General features: G+C 43.1%; 1 protein-coding gene across 1 annotated transcript in view; it reads left to right on the top strand.

Annotated features, from left to right (window-relative positions):
* The window catches only part of LOC139572434 (F-actin-uncapping protein LRRC16A-like), a 131,976-nt gene that overhangs the window by 85,470 nt on the left and 24,006 nt on the right, over nucleotides 1–22,500 (top strand). The window contains exons 14-18 of the mRNA XM_071395185.1: nucleotides 1,064–1,192; nucleotides 1,728–1,859; nucleotides 7,947–8,122; nucleotides 9,911–9,998; nucleotides 11,365–11,505. Of these exons, the coding sequence (XP_071251286.1) occupies nucleotides 1,064–1,192; nucleotides 1,728–1,859; nucleotides 7,947–8,122; nucleotides 9,911–9,998; nucleotides 11,365–11,505 (666 nt within the window). The remainder of the gene's footprint in view (nucleotides 1–1,063; nucleotides 1,193–1,727; nucleotides 1,860–7,946; nucleotides 8,123–9,910; nucleotides 9,999–11,364; nucleotides 11,506–22,500) is intronic.

The raw sequence follows: 22,500 nt of genomic DNA, 5'->3' as shown, positions 1-22,500 counted from the left end.
ACTGAGGTCCCTCCTGTGAAACTGTCTCCCCTGACCACTGATTAACACTGAGGTCCCTCCTGTGAAACTGTCTCCCCTGACCACTGATTAACACTGAGGTCCCTCCTGTGAAACTGTCTCCCCTGACCACTGGTTAACACTGACGTCCCTCCTGTGAAACTGTCTCCCCTGACCACTGGTTAACACTGAGGTCACTTGGGGGAGCAGGGGACAGGCTAACTGTTTTGATTGGGTGGCAGCATCATGTTGTGGGGGGGGGGGCTTTGCTGCAGGGGGACTGGTGCTCTTCACAAAATAGATGGCATCATGAGGCAGGATAATTATGTGGATATATTCAAGCAACATCTCAAGACATCAGGCAGGAAGTGAAAGCTTGGTTGCAAATGGGTCTTCCAAATGGACAATGACCCCAAGCATACTTCCAAAGTTATGGCAAAATTGCTTAAGGACAATAAAGTCAAGGTATTGGAGTGGCCATCACAAAGCCCTGACCTCAACCCTATAGAACATTTGTGGGCAGAACTGAAAAAGTGTGTGTGAACAAGGAGGCCTACAAACCTGACTCGGTTACACCAGCTATGTGAGACACGATGCTTAGTGATTCATTTCATGGTGAAGATGAGACACGATTCTCAGTGATTCATTTCATGGTGAAGATGAGACTCGATTCTTAGTGATTCATTTCATGGTGAAGATGAGACTCGATTCTTAGTGATTCATTTCATGGTGAAGATGAGACTCGATTCTCAGTGATTCATTTCATGGTCAAGATGAGACTCGATTCTCAGTGATTCATTTCATGGTGAAGATGAGACTCGATTCTCAGTGATTCATTTCATGGTGTAGATGTGTGACGGTTTGTATTTCCTGTAATTTGAGAGGAGCGTAAAGAGATGGTATTGTCATCTGAAGATGATTCAAGTTTGTCCTCAAGATGCTCTGAAGTCCAGTCTACTATTCCTCTCAGATTGTCTTCCATCTTGAGTTAAGGGGGATATTAGGTTTCACTGCTCGACAGATAACTGCTTTGTTCCTGTCTCACACTCTTCTTCTTGTTCTTCAGATGATTGACAGGATCTGTGTGAAAGTCCAGGACCATCTCAACTCCCTGAGGAACTCAGAGACAGACGTGATCTTAGACGACGTCAAGACGGCCGAAAACCTGATGAAGGACGCCAGGAACTCCAAAACGGTGACTGGTCATTTGACTCATTTAGTTCAGACCGAACCCATAATCCCACATTGAACATTCTGCAGAGGAAGATAGAATCCCCTAACAGTTTGAATGTTACTACCCTTTTTCTAACCCTTTCCTCCTCTCCTCCTCTCCTCCTCCTCTCCCCTCCTCTCCTTTCCTTCTGTCCTCTCCTCCTCCTGTCCTCTCCTCCTCCTGTCCTCTCCTTTCCTCCTGTCCTCTCCTCCTCCTCCTCTCCTCCTCCTCCTGTCCTCTCCTCCTCCTGTTCTCTCCTCCTCCTGTCCTCCTCTCCCCTCCTCTCCTTTCCTCCTGTCCTCTCCTCCTCCTGTCCTCTCCTTTCCTCCTGTCCTCTCATCCTCCTGTCCTCTCCTCCTTCTGTCCTCTCATCCTCCTGTCCTCTCCTCCTTCTGTCCTCTCCTCCTCCTCCTCTCCTCCTTCTGTCCTCTCCCCCTCCTCCTCTCCTCCTCCTGTCCTCTCCTCCTCCTGTCCTCTCCTCCTCTTCTCCTCCTGCTCTCTACTCTCCTCCCCCCAGCTGCTTCCTAACCTGTACCACCTGGGAGCAGCGTCCAGAGAAGAGGTCAACGGTCAGTCAGTAGGACCCATCCAGGAGAAACTGGAGTCCATGGCTGGAGAGGTGGCCAGGGTCATGGATGAACAGCTACAGGTAGGGGGGCCATGGTTTTAAGCGGGCACGAAAAGTCAAGGAAGTCAATGTTTGAAGAGAACTGATGATGGGTCAAAATGTTGTTGAGGGGTCTCCCGAGTGGCGCAGCGGTCTAAGACACTGCCTCGCAGAGCTAGAGGCGTCACTACAGACCCGGGTTCGACCCCGGGCTGTATCACAACCGGCCGTGATCGGAAGTCCCATAGTGCGGCACATGCGGCTAGCGTCCGGGTTAAGAGGGCGGGTGTTAAGAAGCGCGGTTTGGCGGGGCCATGTTTCGGAGGACGCGTGACTCAACCTTCGCCTCCCGAGTCCGTTGGGGAGTTGCAGCGATGAGACAAGATCGTAATTGGGGAGAAAAAAGGGGGTAAAATAAAGAAATCTATAAATTAGACTAGAATATGGTGCCAGGATGCTGCTCTGAACAGGTTCCGTCTCCAGAAACGTGTATATTTCTGCAGGGTTCTGACATCCTAAAAGACAGTTTGATAAGAGCGGATGTAATTGGTCTGGGCAGCAGTACGTTCTTGGCAGGTAGGCAGACGCCTGAGTTAACAGTCTCGTCTCTCTCTGCCCTCCAGACCCCCCCCCCCCCCCCCCCCCCCCACACACACACACACACACACACACACACAGACCGACACACACACACACACAGACCGACACACACAGAAAGACACACACAAACACAGACACACACAGACACACACCGACACACATACTGTACACACAGATACACACACACACACACACACACACAGAAAGACACAAACACACATACTGTACACACAGATACATACACACACACACACACACACACACACACACACACATATATATATATATATACAAACACACCTTCCACTCAAGTGGTCGTAACCTGAGGGTTAATGGCATGTTGTTAATCTGTGTATCCGTCTGAGAGGAGATTGGGCCATATTTTAATTATAGTGTTAATTCAGTGGTTTACTTCCTACCACGAGGCAGAGGAGATAACTGTTATTTCTCAATCGGTACCCTATTCACTATATTTAGTGCACTACTTTTGACCCGGGCCATATGGGCCCTGCAGTACACTATACAGGGAATAGGGAGCCATATGGGCCCTGCAGTACATTATATAGGGAATAGGGAGCCATATGGGCCCTGCAGTACATTATATAGGGAATAGGGAGCCATATGGGCCCTGCAGTACACTATACAGGGAATAGGGAGCCATATGGGCCCTGCAGTACATTATATAGGGAATAGGGAGCCATATGGGCCCTGCAGTACATTATATAGGGAATAGGGAGCCATATGGGCCCTGCAGTACACTATACAGGGAATAGGAAGCCATATGGGCCCTGCAGTACACTATACAGGGAATAGGGAGCCATATGGGCCCTGCAGTACATTATATAGGGAATAGGGAGCCATATGGGCCCTGCAGTACATTATATAGGGAATAGGGAGCCATATGGGCCCTGCAGTACACTATACAGGGAATAGGAAGCCATATGGGCCCTGCAGTACACTATACAGGGAAGAGGGAGCCATATGGGCCCTGCAGTACACTATACAGGGAATAGGGAGCCATATGGGCCCTGCAGTACACTATACAGGGAATAGGGAGCCATATGGGCCCTGCAGTACATTATATAGGGAATAGGGAGCCATATGGGCCCTGCAGTACACTATACAGGGAATAGGGAGCCATATGGGCCCTGCAGTACACTATACAGGGAATAGGGTGCCATATGGGCCCTGCAGTACACTATACAGGGAATAGGGAGCCATATGGGCCCTGCAGTACATTATATAGGGAATAGGGAGCCATATGGGCCCTGCAGTACACTATACAGGGAATAGGGAGCCATATGGGCCCTGCAGTACATTATATAGGGAATAGGGAGCCATATGGGCCCTGCAGTACATTATATAGGGAATAGGGAGCCATATGGGCCCTGCAGTACACTATACAGGGAATAGGGAGCCATATGGGCCCTGCAGTACACTATACAGGGAATAGGGAGCCATATGGGCCCTGCAGTACATTATATAGGGAATAGGGTGCCATATGGGCCCTGCAGTACACTATACAGGGAATAGGGAGCCATATGGGCCCTGCAGTACACTATACAGGGAATAGGGAGCCATATGGGCCCTGCAGTACATTATATAGGGAATAGGGAGCCATATGGGCCCTGCAGTACACTATACAGGGAATAGGGAGCCATATGGGCCCTGCAGTACACTATACAGGGAATAGGGAGCCATATGGGCCCTGCAGTACATTATATAGGGAATAGGGAGCCATATGGGCCCTGCAGTACACTATACAGGGAATAGGGTGCCATATGGGCCCTGCAGTACACTATACAGGGAATAGGGAGCCATATGGGCCCTGCAGTACACTATACAGGGAATAGGGAGCCATATGGGCCCTGCAGTACACTATACAGGGAATAGGGAGCCATATGGGCCCTGCAGTACACTATACAGGGAATAGGGAGCCATATGGGCCCTGCAGTACACTATACAGGGAATAGGAAGCCATATGGGCCCTGCAGTACATTATATAGGGAATAGGGAGCCATATGGGCCCTGCAGTACACTATACAGGGAATAGGGAGCCATATGGGCCCTGCAGTACACTATACAGGGAATAGGGAGCCATATGGGCCCTGCAGTACACTATACAGGGAATAGGGAGCCATATGGGCCCTGCAGTACATTATATAGGGAATAGGGAGCCATATGGGCCCTGCAGTACACTATACAGGGAATAGGGTGCCATATGGGCCCTGCAGTACACTATACAGGGAATAGGGAGCCATATGGGCCCTGCAGTACACTATACAGGGAATAGGGAGCCATATGGGCCCTGCAGTACACTATACAGGGAATAGGGAGCCATATGGGCCCTGCAGTACACTATACAGGGAATAGGGTGCCATATGGGCCCTGCAGTACACTATACAGGGAATAGGGAGCCATATGGGCCCTGCAGTACATTATATAGGGAATAGGGAGCCATATGGGCCCTGCAGTACACTATACAGGGAATAGGGAGCCATATGGGCCCTGCAGTACATTATATAGGGAATAGGGAGCCATATGGGCCCTGCAGTACATTATACAGGGAATAGGGTGCCATATGGGCCCTGCAGTACACTATACAGGGAATAGGGAGCCATATGGGCCCTGCAGTACATTATATAGGGAATAGGGAGCCATATGGGCCCTGCAGTACACTATACAGGGAATAGGGAGCCATATGGGCCCTGCAGTACATTATATAGGGAATAGGGAGCCATATGGGCCCTGCAGTACATTATACAGGGAATAGGGTGCCATATGGGCCCTGCAGTACACTATACAGGGAATAGGGAGCCATATGGGCCCTGCAGTACACTATACAGGGAATAGGGAGCCATATGGGCCCTGCAGTACACTATACAGGGAATAGGGAGCCATATGGGCCCTGCAGTACACTATACAGGGAATAGGAAGCCATATGGGCCCTGCAGTACATTATATAGGGAATAGGGAGCCATATGGGCCCTGCAGTACACTATACAGGGAATAGGGAGCCATATGGGCCCTGCAGTACACTATACAGGGAATAGGGAGCCATATGGGCCCTGCAGTACATTATATAGGGAATAGGGAGCCATATGGGCCCTGCAGTACACTATACAGGGAATAGGGAGCCATATGGGCCCTGCAGTACATTATATAGGGAATAGGGAGCCATATGGGCCCTGCAGTACATTATACAGGGAATAGGGTGCCATATGGGCCCTGCAGTACACTATACAGGGAATAGGGAGCCATATGGGCCCTGCAGTACATTATATAGGGAATAGGGAGCCATATGGGCCCTGCAGTACACTATACAGGGAATAGGGAGCCATATGGGCCCTGCAGTACACTATATAGGGAATAGGGAGCCATATGGAACACAACAAACTCGTTTCCAGTTATCAGTAGGTCAGATCAGTGGATCTGTGTTGGTGCTAGATGTTAGATTTCTCCTCCAGACAGAGAAGCTTAACCAGCACCGTGTTATGTTATTTCAGTTGTTCCTGTTATAACCAGCACCGTGTTATGTTATTTCAGTTGTTCCTGTTATAACCAGCACCGTGTTATGTTATTTCAGTTGTTCCTGTTATAACCAGCACCGTGTTATGTTATTTCAGTTGTTCCTGTTATAACCAGCACCGTGTTATGTTATTTCAGTTGTTCCTGTTATAACCAGCACCGTGTTATGTTATTTCAGTTGTTCCTGTTATAACCAGCACCCTGTTATGTTATTTCAGTTGTTCCTGTTATAACCAGCACCCTGTTATGTTATTTCAGTTGTTCCTGTTATAACCAGCACCGTGTTATGTTATTTCAGTTGTTCCTGTTATAACCAGCACCCTGTTATGTTATTTCAGTTGTTCCTGTTATAACCAGCACCGTGTTATGTTATTTCAGTTGTTCCTGTTATAACCAGCACCGTGTTATGTTATTTCAGTTGTTCCTGTTATAACCAGCACCGTGTTATGTTATTTCAGTTGTTCCTGTTATAACCAGCACCGTGTTATGTTATTTCAGTTGTTCCTGTTATAACCAGCACCCTGTTATGTTATTTCAGTTGTTCCTGTTATAACCAGCACCGTGTTATGTTATTTCAGTTGTTCCTGTTATAACCAGCACCGTGTTATGTTATTTCAGTTGTTCCTGTTATAACCAGCACCGTGTTATGTTATTTCAGTTGTTCCTGTTATAACCAGCACCGTGTTATGTTATTTCAGTTGTTCCTGTTATAACCAGCACCGTGTTATGTTATTTCAGTTGTTCCTGTTATAACCAGCACCGTGTTATGTTATTTCAGTTGTTCCTGTTATAACCAGCACCGTGTTATGTTATTTCAGTTGTTCCTGTTATAACCAGCACCGTGTTATGTTATTTCAGTTGTTCCTGTTATAACCAGCACCCTGTTATGTTATTTCAGTTGTTCCTGTTATAACCAGCACCGTGTTATGTTATTTCAGTTGTTCCTGTTATAACCAGCACCGTGTTATGTTATTTCAGTTGTTCCTGTTATAACCAGCACCGTGTTATGTTATTTCAGTTGTTCCTGTTATAACCAGCACCGTGTTATGTTATTTCAGTTGTTCCTGTTATAACCAGCACCGTGTTATGTTATTTCAGTTGTTCCTGTTATAACCAGCACCGCGTTATGTTATTTCAGTTGTTCCTGTCATAACCAGCACCGTGTTATGTTATTTCAGTTGTTCCTGTTATAACCAGCACCGTGTTATGTTATTTCAGTTGTTCCTGTTATAACCAGCACCGTGTTATGTTATTTCAGTTGTTCCTGTTATAACCAGCACCGTGTTATGTTATTTCAGTTGTTCCTGTTATAACCAGCACCGTGTTATGTTATTTCAGTTGTTCCTGTTATAACCAGCACCGCGTTATGTTATTTCAGTTGTTCCTGTTATAACCAGCACCCTGTTATGTTATTTCAGTTGTTCCTGTTATAACCAGCACCGTGTTATGTTATTTCAGTTGTTCCTGTTATAACCAGCACCCTGTTATGTTATTTCAGTTGTTCCTGTTATAACCAGCACCCTGTTATGTTATTTCAGTTGTTCCTGTTATAACCAGCACCCTGTTATGTTATTTCAGTTGTTCCTGTTATAACCAGCACCGTGTTATGTTATTTCAGTTGTTCCTGTTATAACCAGCACCGTGTTATGTTATTTCAGTTGTTCCTGTTATAACCAGCACCGTGTTATGTTATTTCAGTTGTTCCTGTTATAACCAGCACCCTGTTATGTTATTTCAGTTGTTCCTGTTATAACCAGCACCCTGTTATGTTATTTCAGTTGTTCCTGTTATAACCAGCACCGTGTTATGTTATTTCAGTTGTTCCTGTTATAACCAGCACCGTGTTATGTTATTTCAGTTGTTCCTGTTATAACCAGCACCGTGTTATGTTATTTCACTAGTGGTGGTGGTGATGCCTCTGGTAATCTATTTGATCCCTGTCAGAGTCTGTGGTGGATGTAGAGATTAGGGATTCTGACTGTGATGTGTTTCCTCCATCAGAGTCTGTTGGAGTCCATGGTAGACGCTGCGGAGGGTCTCTGTCCCCATGTGATGAGGAAGACTAACCTTCGTCAGGACCTGATCAAAGCCAGCACAGCTAAGATGGTGGTCCCCCGTAGCTTCGTCAAGAACACATTGCTGGAACAGTCTGGGGTCGACATCATCAACAAGATCAGGTGAGACTAGAGGTGGATGATGTGTAAATATGGCAGGACACTTTACTCCACACTAATGCTGTCCCAACTTTCTAACGTCGCTAAGATTCACCATTATTTTTGCTGTTTGTCCTGAAATCACTAACCTCCAGCCTCCTTGTTCTCTTGGCTGAATGAACTACGACCTCTGGCTGACAAGCCTGAGTACATTGAGAAGCAGAATCCTAGTGTACTGTTTTTATATTGTGTTATGTAGAGAGATGACGTGTCTGTCTGTGTCCTCTGTCACTGTCTGTGTTAAGCTCATAGCAGTGGCCCTGATTGTTAGAGTCCCACGTATTGGTCCTGTAGTTGGACAGTGTGCAGGTCTTTATCCTTCCAGTGTAGATTCACACTGTCATTTAGAACGCCACAGGGTTATTCACAGCCTGCTGGTCTGACGGCCCACACAGCCTTGCCTCAGTGTTGACCCTGTGAAGAGGGAATGAAGGAAGCATCTCTCCTTGTTCTTACTTCATCTCTCTGTTTCTCTCCTCTTCATCAATCTGTTTCTTCCCTCTTCATTCCTCTGTTTCTCTCCTCTTCACCCCTCTGTTTCTCTCCTCTTCATCAATCTGTTTCTCTCCTCTTCATTCCTCTGTTTCTCTCCTCTTCATCCTTCTGTTTCTCTCCTCTTCACCACTCTGTTTCTCTCCTCTTCACCAATCTGTTTCTCTCCTCTTCATTCCTCTGTTTCTCTCCTCTTCACCCCTCTGTTTCTCTCCTCTTCACCCCTCTGTTTCTCTCCTCTTCACCCCTCTGTTTCTCTCCTCTTCACCCCTCTGTTTCTCTCCTCTTCAATCCTCTGTTTCTCTCCTCTTCAATCCTGTTTCTCTCCTCTTCACCCCTCTGTTTCTCTCTTCTTCACCCCTCTGTTTCTCTCTGTTTCTCTCCTCTTCACCCCTCTATTTCTCTCCTCTTCACCCCTCTGTTTCTCTCCTCTTCACCCCTCTGTTTCTCTCCTCTTCACCCCTCTGTTTCTCTCCTCTTCAACCCTCTGTGTCCCTCTTCTTCATCAATCTGTTTCTCTCCTCTTCACTCCTCTGTTTCTCTCCTCTTCATCAATCTGTTTCTCTCCTCTTCAATCCTCTGTTTCTCTCCTCTTCACTCCTCTGTTTCTCTCCTCTTCATCAATCTGTTTCTCTCCTCTTCAATCCTCTGTTTCTCTCCTCTTCAATCCTGTTTCTCTCCTCTTCACCCCTCTGTTTCTCTCTTCTTCACCCCTCTGTTTCTCTCCTCTTCACCCCTCTATTTCTCTCCTCTTCACCCCTCTGTTTCTCTCCTCTTCACCCCTCTGTTTCTCTCCTCTTCACCCCTCTGTTTCTCTCCTCTTCATCAATCTGTTTCTCTCATCTTCACTCCTCTGTTTCTCTCCTCTTCACCCCTCTGTTTCTCTCCTCTTCACCCCTCTGTTTCTCTCCTCTTCACCCCTCTGTTTCTCTCCTCTTCACCCCTCTGTTTCTCTCCTCTTCACCCCTCTGTTTCTCTCCTCTTCACCCCTCTGTTTCTCTCCTCTTCACCCCTCTGTTTCTCTCCTCTTCACCCCTCTGTTTCTCTCCTCTTCATCAATCTGTTTCTCTCCTCTTCACCCCTCTGTTTCTCTCATCTTCCCCCCCTCTGTGTCTCTCCTCTTCACCCCTCTGTTTCTCTCCTCTTCACCCCTCTGTTTCTCTCCTCTTCACCCCTCTGTTTCTCTCCTCTTCACCCATCTGTTTCTCTCCACTTCACCCCTCTGTTTCTCTCCTCTTCACCCCTCTGTTTCTCTCCTAGTGAGGTAAAGCTGAGCCTGGCTTCCTTCCTCTCAGACCGTATCGTAGATGAGATCCTAGAAGCCCTGTCTGGCTCTCAGCACACACTGGTGAGTTTTAATCATGCCTGGAGATATAGTACAATCACTACTCTTGATAACCATGACAACACAGCACTACTCTTGATAACCATGACAACACATTAGCTTGAATATTCTGTGAAATTCTAACATGAATTATATGATTCATACTGATTATATGATTCAGTCAGTCACTGGTTCACTAGTACAGGTGTATGATCATATAGGTCATATATAATAATGCACAGTAATAGTGACCATAGTAACAGTAATAGTGACCATAGTAACAGTAATAGTGACCATAGTAACAGTAATAGTAACCATAGTAACAGTAATAGTAACCATAGTAACAGTGACCATAGTAACAGTAATAGTGACCATAGTAACAGTGACCATAGTAACAGCAATAGTGACCATAGTAACAGTGGCCATAGTAACAGTATCAGTGACCATAGTAACCGTGACCATAGTGACAGTAATGGTGACCACAGTAACAGTGACCATCGTAACAGTAATAGTGACCATAGTAACAGTAATAGTGACCATAGTAACAGTGACCATAGTAACAGTACTAGTGACCATAGTAACAGTAACCATATTAACAGTAACCATAGTAACAGTGACAGTGACCATAGTAACATTAATAGTGAACATTGTAACAGTGACCATAGTAACAGTAATAGTTACTATAGTAACAGGCATAGTGACCATAGTAACAGTGACCATAGTAACAGTAATAGTGACTATAGTAACAGTAATAGTGACTATAGTAACAGTAATAGTGACTATAGTAACAGTAATAGTGACCATAGTAACAGTAATAGTGAACATAGTGACAGTACCAGTGAACATAGTCGCAGTGACCATAGTGACAGTAATAGTGAACATAGTGGCAGTAATAGTGACCATAGTAACAGTACTAGTGACCATAGTAACAGTAACCATAGTAACAGTAACATTAACCATAGTAACAGTAATAGTGAACATTGTAACAGTGACCATAGCAACAGTAATAGTGACTATAGTAACAGGCATAGTGACCATAGTAACAGTAATAGTGAACATAGTGACAGTACCAGTGAACATAGTAACAGTAATAGTGACCATAGTAACAGTAATAGTGACTATAGTAACAGTAATAGTGACCATAGTAACAGTAATAGTGAACATAGTGACAGTACCAGTGAACATAGTAACAGTAATAGTGACCATAGTAACAGTAATAGTGACCATAGTGACAGTACCAGTGAACATAGTAACAGTGACCAAAGGAACAGTAATAGGGACCATAGTAACTGTAATAGTGAACATGGTGACAGTACCAGTGAACATAGTAATAGTGACCATAGTAACAGTAATAGTAGTGTAATAGTCATTATGTCTTGCTCCCCCCTAGGCTGACCACCTGGTGAGGAAGGAGCGTCCTCTGGTCCAGCCGGAGTCTGTGGACCTGGACGTACCCGAGGAGAGGGCTCCTAAACGGGCCACCACGGAGCTGAATGAGGCAGAAAGGCTGGAGGACCTGGAGACATGCATGGTACACTACAGTACACGACCATATGTTTTGTGTGAGGGCCAGGATCCTGTTCATTCTGTTTCCTGTTTCTAATGATCTACCTATAGAGTTCTCTCTCTAATGATCTACCTATAGAGTTCTCTCTCTCTCTAATGATCTACCTATAGAGTTCTCTCTCTCTAATGATCTACCTATAGAGTTCTCTCTCTAATGATCTACCTATAGAGTTCTCTCTCTAATGATCTACCTATAGAGTTCTCTCTCTCTCTAATGATCTACCTATAGAGTTCTCTCTCTCTAATGATCTACCTATAGAGTTCTCTCTCTCTAATGATCTACCTATAGAGTTCTCTCTCTCTCTAATGATCTACCTATAGAGTTCTCTCTCTAATGATCTACCTATAGAGTTCTCTCTCTCTAATGATCTACCTATAGAGTTCTCTCTCTCTCTCTAATGATCTACCTATAGAGTTCTCTCTCTCTAATGATCTACCTATAGAGTTCTCTCTCTCTCTAATGATCTACCTATAGAGTTCTCTCTCTCTCTAATGATCTACCTATAGAGTTCTCTCTCTCTCTAATGATCTACCTATAGAGTTCTCTCTCTCTCTAATGATCTACCTATAGAGTTCTCTCTCTAATGATCTACCTATAGAGTTCTCTCTCTCTCTAATGATCTACCTATAGAGTTCTCTCTCTCTAATGATCTACCTATAGAGTTCTCTCTCTCTCTAATGATCTACCTATAGAGTTCTCTCTCTAATGATCTACCTATAGAGTTCTCTCTCTCTCTCTCTCTCTCTCTCTCTCTCTCTCTCTCTAATGATCTACCTATAGGGTTCTCTCTCTCTCTAATGATCTACCTATAGAGTTCTCTCTCTAATGATCTACCTATAGGGTTCTCTCTCTCTCTAATGATCTACCTATAGAGTTCTCTCTCTAATGATCTACCTATAGAGTTCTCTCTCTAATGATCTACCTATAGAGTTCTCTCTCTCTCTCTAATGATCTACCTATAGAGTTCTCTCTCTCTCTAATGATCTACCTATAGAGTTCTCTCTCTCTCTAATGATCTACCTATAGAGTTCTCTCTCTCTAATGATCTACCTATAGAGTTCTCTCTCTCTCTAATTATCTACCTATAGAGTTCTCTCTCTCTCTAATGATCTACCTATAGAGTTCTCTCTCTAATGATCTACCTATAGAGTTCTCTCTCTCTCTAATGATCTACCTATAGAGTTCTCTCTCTCTCTAATGATCTACCTATAGAGTTCTCTCTCTAATGATCTACCTATAGAGTTCTCTCTCTCTCTAATGATCTACCTATAGAGTTCTCTCTCTCTAATGATCTACCTATAGAGTTCTCTCTCTCTCTAATGATCTACCTATAGAGTTCTCTCTCTCTCTAATGATCTACCTATAGAGTTCTCTCTCTAATGATCTACCTATAGAGTTCTCTCTCTCTAATGATCTACCTATAGAGTTCTCTCTCTCTAATGATCTACCTATAGAGTTCTCTCTCTCTAATGATCTACCTATAGAGTTCTCTCTCTCTCTAATGATCTACCTATAGAGTTCTCTCTCTCTCTAATGATCTACCTATAGAGTTCTCTCTCTCTCTAATGATCTACCTATAGAGTTCTCTCTCTCTCTAATGATCTACCTATAGAGTTCTCTCTCTAATGATCTACCTATAGAGTTCTCTCTCTCTCTAATGATCTACCTATAGAGTTCTCTCTCTCTAATGATCTACCTATAGAGTTTTCTCTCTCTCTAATGATCTACCTATAGAGTTCTCTCTCTAATGATCTACCTATAGAGTTCTCTCTCTCTCTCTCTCTCTCTCTCTCTAATGATCTACCTATAGGGTTCTCTCTCTCTCTAATGATCTACCTATAGAGTTCTCTCTCTAATGATCTACCTATAGGGTTCTCTCTCTCTCTAATGATCTACCTATAGAGTTCTCTCTCTAATGATCTACTTATAGAGTTCTCTCTCTAATGATCTACCTATAGAGTTCTCTCTCTCTCTCTAATGATCTACCTATAGAGTTCTCTCTCTCTCTAATGATCTACCTATAGAGTTCTCTCTCTCTCTAATGATCTACCTATAGAGTTCTCTCTCTCTAATGATCTACCTATAGAGTTCTCTCTCTCTCTAATGATCTACCTATAGAGTTCTCTCTCTCTCTAATGATCTACCTATAGAGTTCTCTCTCTAATGATCTACCTATAGAGTTCTCTCTCTCTCTAATGATCTACCTATAGAGTTCTCTCTCTCTCTAATGATCTACCTATAGAGTTCTCTCTCTCTCTCTAATGATCTACCTATAGAGTTCTCTCTCTCTCATGATCTACCTATAGAGTTCTCTCTCTCTAATGATCTACCTATAGAGTTCTCTCTCTCTCTCTAATGATCTACCTATAGAGTTCTCTCTCTAATGATCTACCTATAGAGTTCTCTCTCTCTCTCTAATGATCTACCTATAGAGTTCTCTCTCTCTCTAATGATCTACCTATAGAGTTCTCTCTCTCTAATGATCTACCTATAGAGTTCTCTCTCTCTAATGATCTACCTATATAGTTCTCTCTCTCTAATGATCTACCTATAGAGTTCTCTCTCTCTAATGATCTACCTATAGAGTTCTCGCTCTCTAATGATCTACCTATAGAGTTATCTCTCTCTAATGATCTACCTATAGAGTTCTCTCTCTCTAATGATCTACCTATAGAGTTCTCTCTCTCTAATGATCTACCTATAGAGTTCTCTCTCTCTCTCTAATGATCTACCTATAGAGTTCTCTCTCTCTAATGATCTACCTATAGAGTTCTCTCTCTCTAATGATCTACCTATAGAGTTCTCTCTCTCTCTAATGATCTACCTATAGAGTTCTCTCTCTCTAATGATCTACCTATAGAGTTCTCTCTCTCTAATGATCTACCTATAGAGTTCTCTCTCTCTCTAATGATATACATATAGAGTTCTCTCTCTCTAATGATCTACCTATAGAGTTCTCTCTCTCTAATGATCTACCTATAGAGTTCTCTCTCTCTAATGATCTACCTATAGAGTTCTCTCTCTCTAATGATCTACCTATAGAGTTCTCTCTCTAATGATCTACCTATAGAGTTCTCTCTCTAATGATCTACCTATAGAGTTCTCTCTCTCTAATGATCTACCTATAGAGTTCGCTCTCTCTAATGATCTACCTACAGAGTTCTCTCTCTCTAATGATCTACCTATAGAGTTCTCTCTCTAATGATCTACCTATAGAGTTCTCTCTCTCTCTAATGATCTACCTATAGAGTTCTCTCTCTCTCTAATGATCTACCTATAGAGTTCTCTCTCTCTCTAATGATCTACCTATAGAGTTCTCTCTCTCTCTCTAATGATCTACCTATAGAGTTCTCTCTCTCTCATGATCTACCTATAGAGTTCTCTCTCTCTAATGATCTACCTATAGAGTTCTCTCTCTCTCTCTAATGATCTACCTATAGAGTTCTCTCTCTAATGATCTACCTATAGAGTTCTCTCTCTCTCTCTAATGATCTACCTATAGAGTTCTCTCTCTCTCTAATGATCTACCTATAGAGTTCTCTCTCTCTAATGATCTACCTATAGAGTTCTCTCTCTCTAATGATCTACCTATATAGTTCTCTCTCTCTAATGATCTACCTATAGAGTTCTTCTCTCTCTCTAATGATCTACCTATAGAGTTCTCTCTCTCTAATGATCTACCTATAGAGTTATCTCTCTCTAATGATCTACCTATAGAGTTCTCTCTCTCTAATGATCTACCTATAGAGTTCTCTCTCTCTAATGATCTACCTATAGAGTTCTCTCTCTCTCTAATGATCTACCTATAGAGTTCTCTCTCTAATGATCTACCTATAGAGTTCTCTCTCTCTAATGATCTACCTATAGAGTTCTCTCTCTCTCTAATGATCTACCTATAGAGTTCTCTCTCTCTAATGATCTACCTATAGAGTTCTCTCTCTCTAATGATCTACCTATAGAGTTCTCTCTCTCTCTAATGATATACATATAGAGTTCTCTCTCTCTAATGATCTACCTATAGAGTTCTCTCTCTCTAATGATCTACCTATAGAGTTCTCTCTCTCTAATGATCTACCTATAGAGTTCTCTCTCTCTAATGATCTACCTATAGAGTTCTCTCTCTAATGATCTACCTATAGAGTTCTCTCTCTAATGATCTACCTATAGAGTTCTCTCTCTCTAATGATCTACCTATAGAGTTCGCTCTCTCTAATGATCTACCTATAGAGTTCTCTCTCTCTAATGATCTACCTATAGAGTTCTCTCTCTAATGATCTACCTATAGAGTTCTCTCTCTAATGATCTACCTATAGAGTTCTCTCTCTCTCTAATGATCTACCTATAGAGTTCTCTCTCTCTAATGATCTACCTATAGAGTTCTCTCTCTCTCTAATGATCTACCTATAGAGTTCTCTCTCTCTAATGATCTACCTATAGAGTTCTCTCTCTCTAATGATCTACATATAGAGTTCTCTCTCTCTCTAATGATCTACCTATAGAGTTCTCTCTCTCTAATGATCTACCTATAGAGTTCTCTCTCTAATGATCTACCTATAGAGTTCTCTCTCTCTCTCTAATGATCTACATATAGAGTTCTCTCTCTCTCTAATGATCTACCTATAGAGTTCTCTCTCTCTAATGATCTACATATAGAGTTCTCTCTCTCTCTAATGATCTACCTATAGAGTTCTCTCTCTAATGATCTACCTATAGAGTTCTCTCTCTAATGATCTACCTATAGAGTTCTCTCTCTAATGATCTACCTATAGAGTTCTCTCTCTCTCTAATGATCTACCTATAGAGTTCTCTCTCTCTCTAATGATCTACCTATAGAGTTTCTCTCTCTAATGATCTACCTATAGAGTTCTCTCTCTCTAATGATCTACCTATAGAGTTCTCTCTCTCTAATGATCTACCTATAGAGTTCTCTCTCTCTCTCTAATGATCTACCTATAGAGTTCTCTCTCTCTCTCTAATGATCTACCTATAGAGTCTCTCTCTCTCTCTAATGATCTACCTATAGAGTTCTCTCTCTAATGATCTACCTATAGAGTTCTCTCTCTCTAATGATCTACCTATATAGTTCTCTCTCTCTCTAATGATCTACCTATAGAGTTCTCTCTCTCTCTAATGATCTACCTATAGAGTTCTCTCTCTCTCTAATGATCTACCTATAGAGTTCTCTCTCTAATGATCTACCTATAGAGTTCTCTCTCTCTCTAATGATCTACCTATAGAGTTCTCTCTCTCTCTAATGATCTACCTATAGAGTTCTCTCTCTCTCTAATGATCTACCTATAGAGTTCTCTCTCTCTCTAATGATCTACCTATAGAGTTCTCTCTCTAATGATCTACCTATAGAGTCTCTCTCTCTAATGATCTACCTATAGAGTTCTCTCTCTCTAATGATCTACCTATAGAGTTCTCTCTCTCTAATGATCTACCTATAGAGTTCTCTCTCTCTCTAATGATCTACCTATAGAGTTCTCTCTCTCTAATGATCTACCTATAGAGTTCTCTCTCTCTAATGATCTACCTATAGAGTCTCTCTCTCTCTCTAATGATCTACCTATAGAGTTCTCTCTCTCTCTAATGATCTACCTATAGAGTTCTCTCTCTCTAATGATCTACCTATAGAGTTCTCTCTCTCTCTCTAATGATCTACCTATAGAGTTCCTCTCTCTAATGATCTACCTATAGAGTTCTCTCTCTCTAATGATCTACCTATAGAGTTCTCTCTCTAATGATCTACCTATAGAGTCTCTCTCTCTAATGATCTACCTATAGAGTTCTCTCTCTCTAATGATCTACCTATAGAGTTCTCTCTCTCTCTCTAATGATCTACCTATAGAGTTCTCTCTCTCTAATGATCTACCTATAGAGTTCTCTCTCTCTCTCTAATGATCTACCTATAGAGTTCTCTCTCTCTCTAATGATCTACCTATAGAGTTCTCTCTCTCTCTAATGATCTACCTATAGAGTTCTCTCTCTCTGATGATCTACCTATAGAGTTCTCTCTCTCTCTAATGATCTACCTATAGAGTTCTCTCTCTCTAATGATCTACCTATAGAGTTTCTCTCTCTCTCTAATGATCTACCTATAGAGTTCTCTCTCTCTAATGATCTACCTATAGAGTTCTCTCTCTAATGATCTACCTATAGAGTTCTCTCTCTCTAATGATCTACCTATAGAGTTCTCTCTCTCTAATGATCTACCTATAGAGTTCTCTCTCTCTAATGATCTACCTATAGAGTTCTCTCTCTCTCTAATGATCTACCTATAGAGTTCTCTCTCTCTCTCTAATGATCTACCTATAGAGTTCTCTCTCTCTAATGATCTACCTATAGAGTTCTCTCTCTCTCTCTAATGATCTACCTATAGAGTTCTCTCTCTCTCTCTAATGATCTACCTATAGAGTTCTCTCTCTAATGATCTACCTATAGAGTTCTCTCTCTCTAATGATCTATCTATATAGTTCTCTCTCTCTCTAATGATCTACCTATAGAGTTCTCTCTCTCTCTAATGATCTACCTATAGAGTTCTCTCTCTCTCTAATGATCTACCTATAGAGTTCTCTCTCTAATGATCTACCTATAGAGTTCTCTCTCTCTCTAATGATCTACCTATAGAGTTCTCTCTCTCTAATGATCTACCTATAGAGTTCTCTCTCTCTCTAATGATCTACCTATAGAGTTCTCTCTCTCTCTAATGATCTACCTATAGAGGTCTCTCTCTAATGATCTACCTATAGAGTTCTCCCTCTCTAATGATCTACCTATAGAGTTCTCTCTCTCTCTCTAATGATCTACCTATAGAGTTCTCTCTCTCTAATGATCTACCTATAGAGTTCTCTCTCTCTCTCTAATGATCTACCTATAGAGTTCTCTCTCTCTCTAATGATCTACCTATAGAGTTCTCTCTCTCTCTAATGATCTACCTATAGAGTTCTCTCTCTCTGATGATCTACCTATAGAGTTCTCTCTCTCTCTAATGATCTACCTATAGAGTTCTCTCTCTCTAATGATCTACCTATAGAGTTCTCTCTCTCTCTAATGATCTACCTATAGAGTTCTCTCTCTCTAATGATCTACCTATAGAGTTCTCTCTCTAATGATCTACCTATAGAGTTCTCTCTCTCTCTAATGATCTACCTATAGAGTTCTCTCTCTCTAATGATCTACCTATAGAGTTCTCTCTCTCTAATGATCTACCTATAGAGTTCTCTCTCTCTCTCTAATGATCTACCTATAGAGTTCTCTCTCTCTCTCTAATGATCTACCTATAGAGTTCTCTCTCTCTCTCTAATGATCTACCTATAGAGTTCTCTCTCTCTCTCTAACGATCTACCTATAGAGTTCTCTCTCTCTCTCTAATGATCTACCTATAGAGTTCTCTCTCTAATGATCTACCTATAGAGTTCTCTCTCTCTAATGATCTATCTATATAGTTCTCCCTCTCTCTAATGATCTACCTATAGAGTTCTCTCTCTCTCTAATGATCTACCTATAGAGTTCTCTCTCTAATGATCTACCTATAGAGTTTTCTCTCTCTCTAATGATCTACCTATAGAGTTCTCTCTCTCTAATGATCTACCTATAGAGTTCTCTCTCTCTCTAATGATCTACCTATAGAGTTCTCTCTCTCTCTAATGATCTACCTATAGAGGTCTCTCTCTAATGATCTACCTATAGAGTTCTCTCTCTCTCTAATGATCTACCTATAGAGTTCTCTCTCTCTCTAATGATCTACCTATAGAGTTCTCTCTCTCTAATGATCTACCTATAGAGTTCTCTCTCTCTCTAATGATCTACCTATAGAGTTCTCTCTCTCTCTAATGATCTACCTATAGAGTTCTCTCTCTCTGATGATCTACCTATAGAGTTCTCTCTCTCTAATGATCTACCTATAGAGTTCTCTCTCTCTAATGATCTACCTATAGAGTTCTCTCTCTCTAATGATCTACCTATAGAGTTCTCTCTCTAATGATCTACCTATAGAGTTCTCTCTCTCTCTAATGATCTACCTATAGAGTTCTCTCTCTCTCTAATGATCTACCTATAGAGTTCTCTCTCTCCAATGATCTACCTATAGAGTTCTCTCTCTCTAATGGTCTACCTATAGAGTTCTCTCTCTCTAATGATCTACCTATAGAGTTCTCTCTCTCTCTCTAATGATCTACCTATAGAGTTCTCTCTCTCTCTCTAATGATCTACCTATAGAGTTCTCTCTCTCTCTCTAATGATCTACCTATAGAGTTCTCTCTCTCTCTCTAATGATCTACCTATAGAGTTCTCTCTCTCTCTCTAATGATCTACCTATAGAGTTCTCTCTCTCTCTCTAATGATCTACCTATAGAGTTCTCTCTCTAATGATCTACCTATAGAGTTCTCTCTCTAATGATCTACCTATAGAGTTCTCTCTCTCTAATGATCTACCTATAGAGTTCTCTCTCTCTCTAATGATCTACCTATAGAGTTCTCTCTCTCTCTAATGATCTACCTATAGAGTTCTCTCTCTCTCTAATGATCTACCTATAGAGTTCTCTCTCTCTCTAATGATCTACCTATAGAGTTCTCTCTCTAATGATCTACCTATAGAGTTCTCTCTCTCTCTAATGATCTACCTATAGAGTTCTCTCTCTCTCTAATGATCTACCTATAGAGTTCTCTCTCTCTCTAATGATCTACCTATAGAGTTCTCTCTCTCTCTAATGATCTACCTATAGAGTTCTCTCTCTCTAATGATCTACCTATAGAGTTCTCTCTCTCTCTAATGATCTACCTATAGAGTTCTCTCTCTCTCTCTCTATAATGATCTACCTATAGAGTTCTCTCTCTCTAATGATCTACCTATAGAGTTCTCTCTCTCTAATGATCTACCTATAGAGTTCTCTCTCTCTAATGATCTACCTATAGAGTTCTCTCTCTCTAATGATCTACCTATAGAGTTCTCTCTCTCTCTAATGATCTACCTATAGAGTTCTCTCTCTCTCTCTAATGATCTACCTATAGAGTTCTCTCTCTCTCTCTAATGATCTACCTATAGAGTTCTCTCTCTCTCTCTAATGATCTACCTATAGAGTTCTCTCTCTCTCTCTAATGATCTACCTATAGAGTTCTCTCTCTCTCTCTAATGATCTACCTATAGAGTTCTCTCTCTCTCTCTAATGATCTACCTATAGAGTTCTCTCTCTCTCTCTCTAATGATCTACCTATAGAGTTCTCTCTCTCTAATGATCTACCTATAGAGTTCTCTCTCTAATGATCTACCTATAGAGTTCTCTCTCTCTCTCCAGTGTCTTTTCGTTTTCATTTTTCTTCTGAATTCATTATCTTCTCTTCTTTCTCTTCTCTTCTTTTCTGCTCTCTCTTTCCTTCCTTCCTTCCTTCCTTCCTTCCTTCCTTCCTTCCTTCCTTCCTTCCTTCCTTCCTCCTTCCTTCCCTCCTCTTTCAACCTTTGCATCATGGAGACTCTTTGCTGCACCAGTGTAAGTAACTCTCGACTCTCTCTCTCTCACTATTTTTCACTCTTTCTCTCACCCACCCTGTTCTGTCTGTCTGTCTGTCTGTCAGTAACACAAAGACCATCCTTGTTCAGTCCTCTCTCTCATTTTATCTGAGCCATCAGAATGTAGCAGCCCTGAGGGGAAACTGGCCTGACAGATACTAGCCCTCCCCTCCTCCACTCTTCCCTTCCTCCCCTGCCTCCCTTCCTCCCCTGCCTCTCTCCCTCCCCTTGCCTCCCTCTCTGCCCAGCCCGGCCCAACGTGAACTGACTACTGAGTCGGATCTTCTGGTTCAGATCCGGTCCGGTTAGAGATTGAGGACATTTTAATCTCTTCAAGAGATGAAAAACTCTGTGGGCACAAACAGAATTTGATGAAAAGCATCTTTTGAACAAGAGTTTTTATCTGTCAGATGGTGAGCGTGTGGGGCCTGACGCAGTAAGATAGGACAGTGGGGCCTGACGCAGTAAGATAGGACAGTGGGGCCTGACGCAGTAAGATAGGACAGTGGGGCCTGACGCGGTAAGATAGGACAGTGGGGCCTGACGCGGTGAGATAGGACCGTGGGGCCTGACGCAGTAAGATAGGACAGTGGGGCCTGACGCAGTAAGATAGGACAGTGGGGCCTGACGCAGTAAGATAGGACAGTGGGGCCTGACGCGGTGAGATAGGACCGTGGGGCCTGACGCAGTAAGATAGGACAGTGGGGCCTGACGCAGTAAGATAGGACAGTGGGGCCTGACGCAGTAAGATAGGACAGTGGGGCCTGACGCAGTAAGATAGGACAGTGGGGCCTGACGCGGTGAGATAGGACCGTGGGGCCTGACGCAGTAAGATAGGACAGTGGGGCCTGACGCAGTAAGATAGGACAGCGGGGCCTGACGCGGTGAGATAGGACAGCGGGGCCTGACGCAGTAAGATAGGACAGTGGGGCCTGACGCGGTGAGATAGGACCGTGGGGCCTGACGCAGTAAGATAGGACAGTGGGGCCTGACACGGTGAGATAGGACCGTGGGGCCTGACGCAGTAAGATAGGACAGTGGGCCTGACGCGGTGAGATAGGACCGTGGGGCCTGACGCAGTAAGATAGGACAGTGGGGCCTGACGCGGTGAGATAGGACCGTGGGGCCTGACGCAGTAAGATAGGACAGTGGGGCCTGACGCGGTGAGATAGGACAGTGGGGCCTGACGCGGTGAGATAGGACAGCGGGGCCTGACGCGGTGAGATAGGACAGCGGGGCCTGACGCGGTGAGATAGGACAGCGGGGCCTGACGCGGTGAGATAGGACCGTGGGGCCTGACGCAGTAAGATAGGACAGTGGGGCCTGACGCGGTGAGATAGGACAGTGGGGCCTGACGCGGTGAGATAGGACAGCGGGGCCTGACGCGGTGAGATAGGACAGCGGGGCCTGACGCGGTGAGATAGGACAGTGGGGCCTGACGCGGTGAGATA

This window comes from Salvelinus alpinus, chromosome 4 (assembly GCF_045679555.1).
Source record: "Salvelinus alpinus chromosome 4, SLU_Salpinus.1, whole genome shotgun sequence".
In the NCBI taxonomy this organism is placed as follows: domain Eukaryota; kingdom Metazoa; phylum Chordata; class Actinopteri; order Salmoniformes; family Salmonidae; genus Salvelinus; species Salvelinus alpinus.
This window is presented reverse-complemented; position numbering and strand designations above follow the sequence as displayed.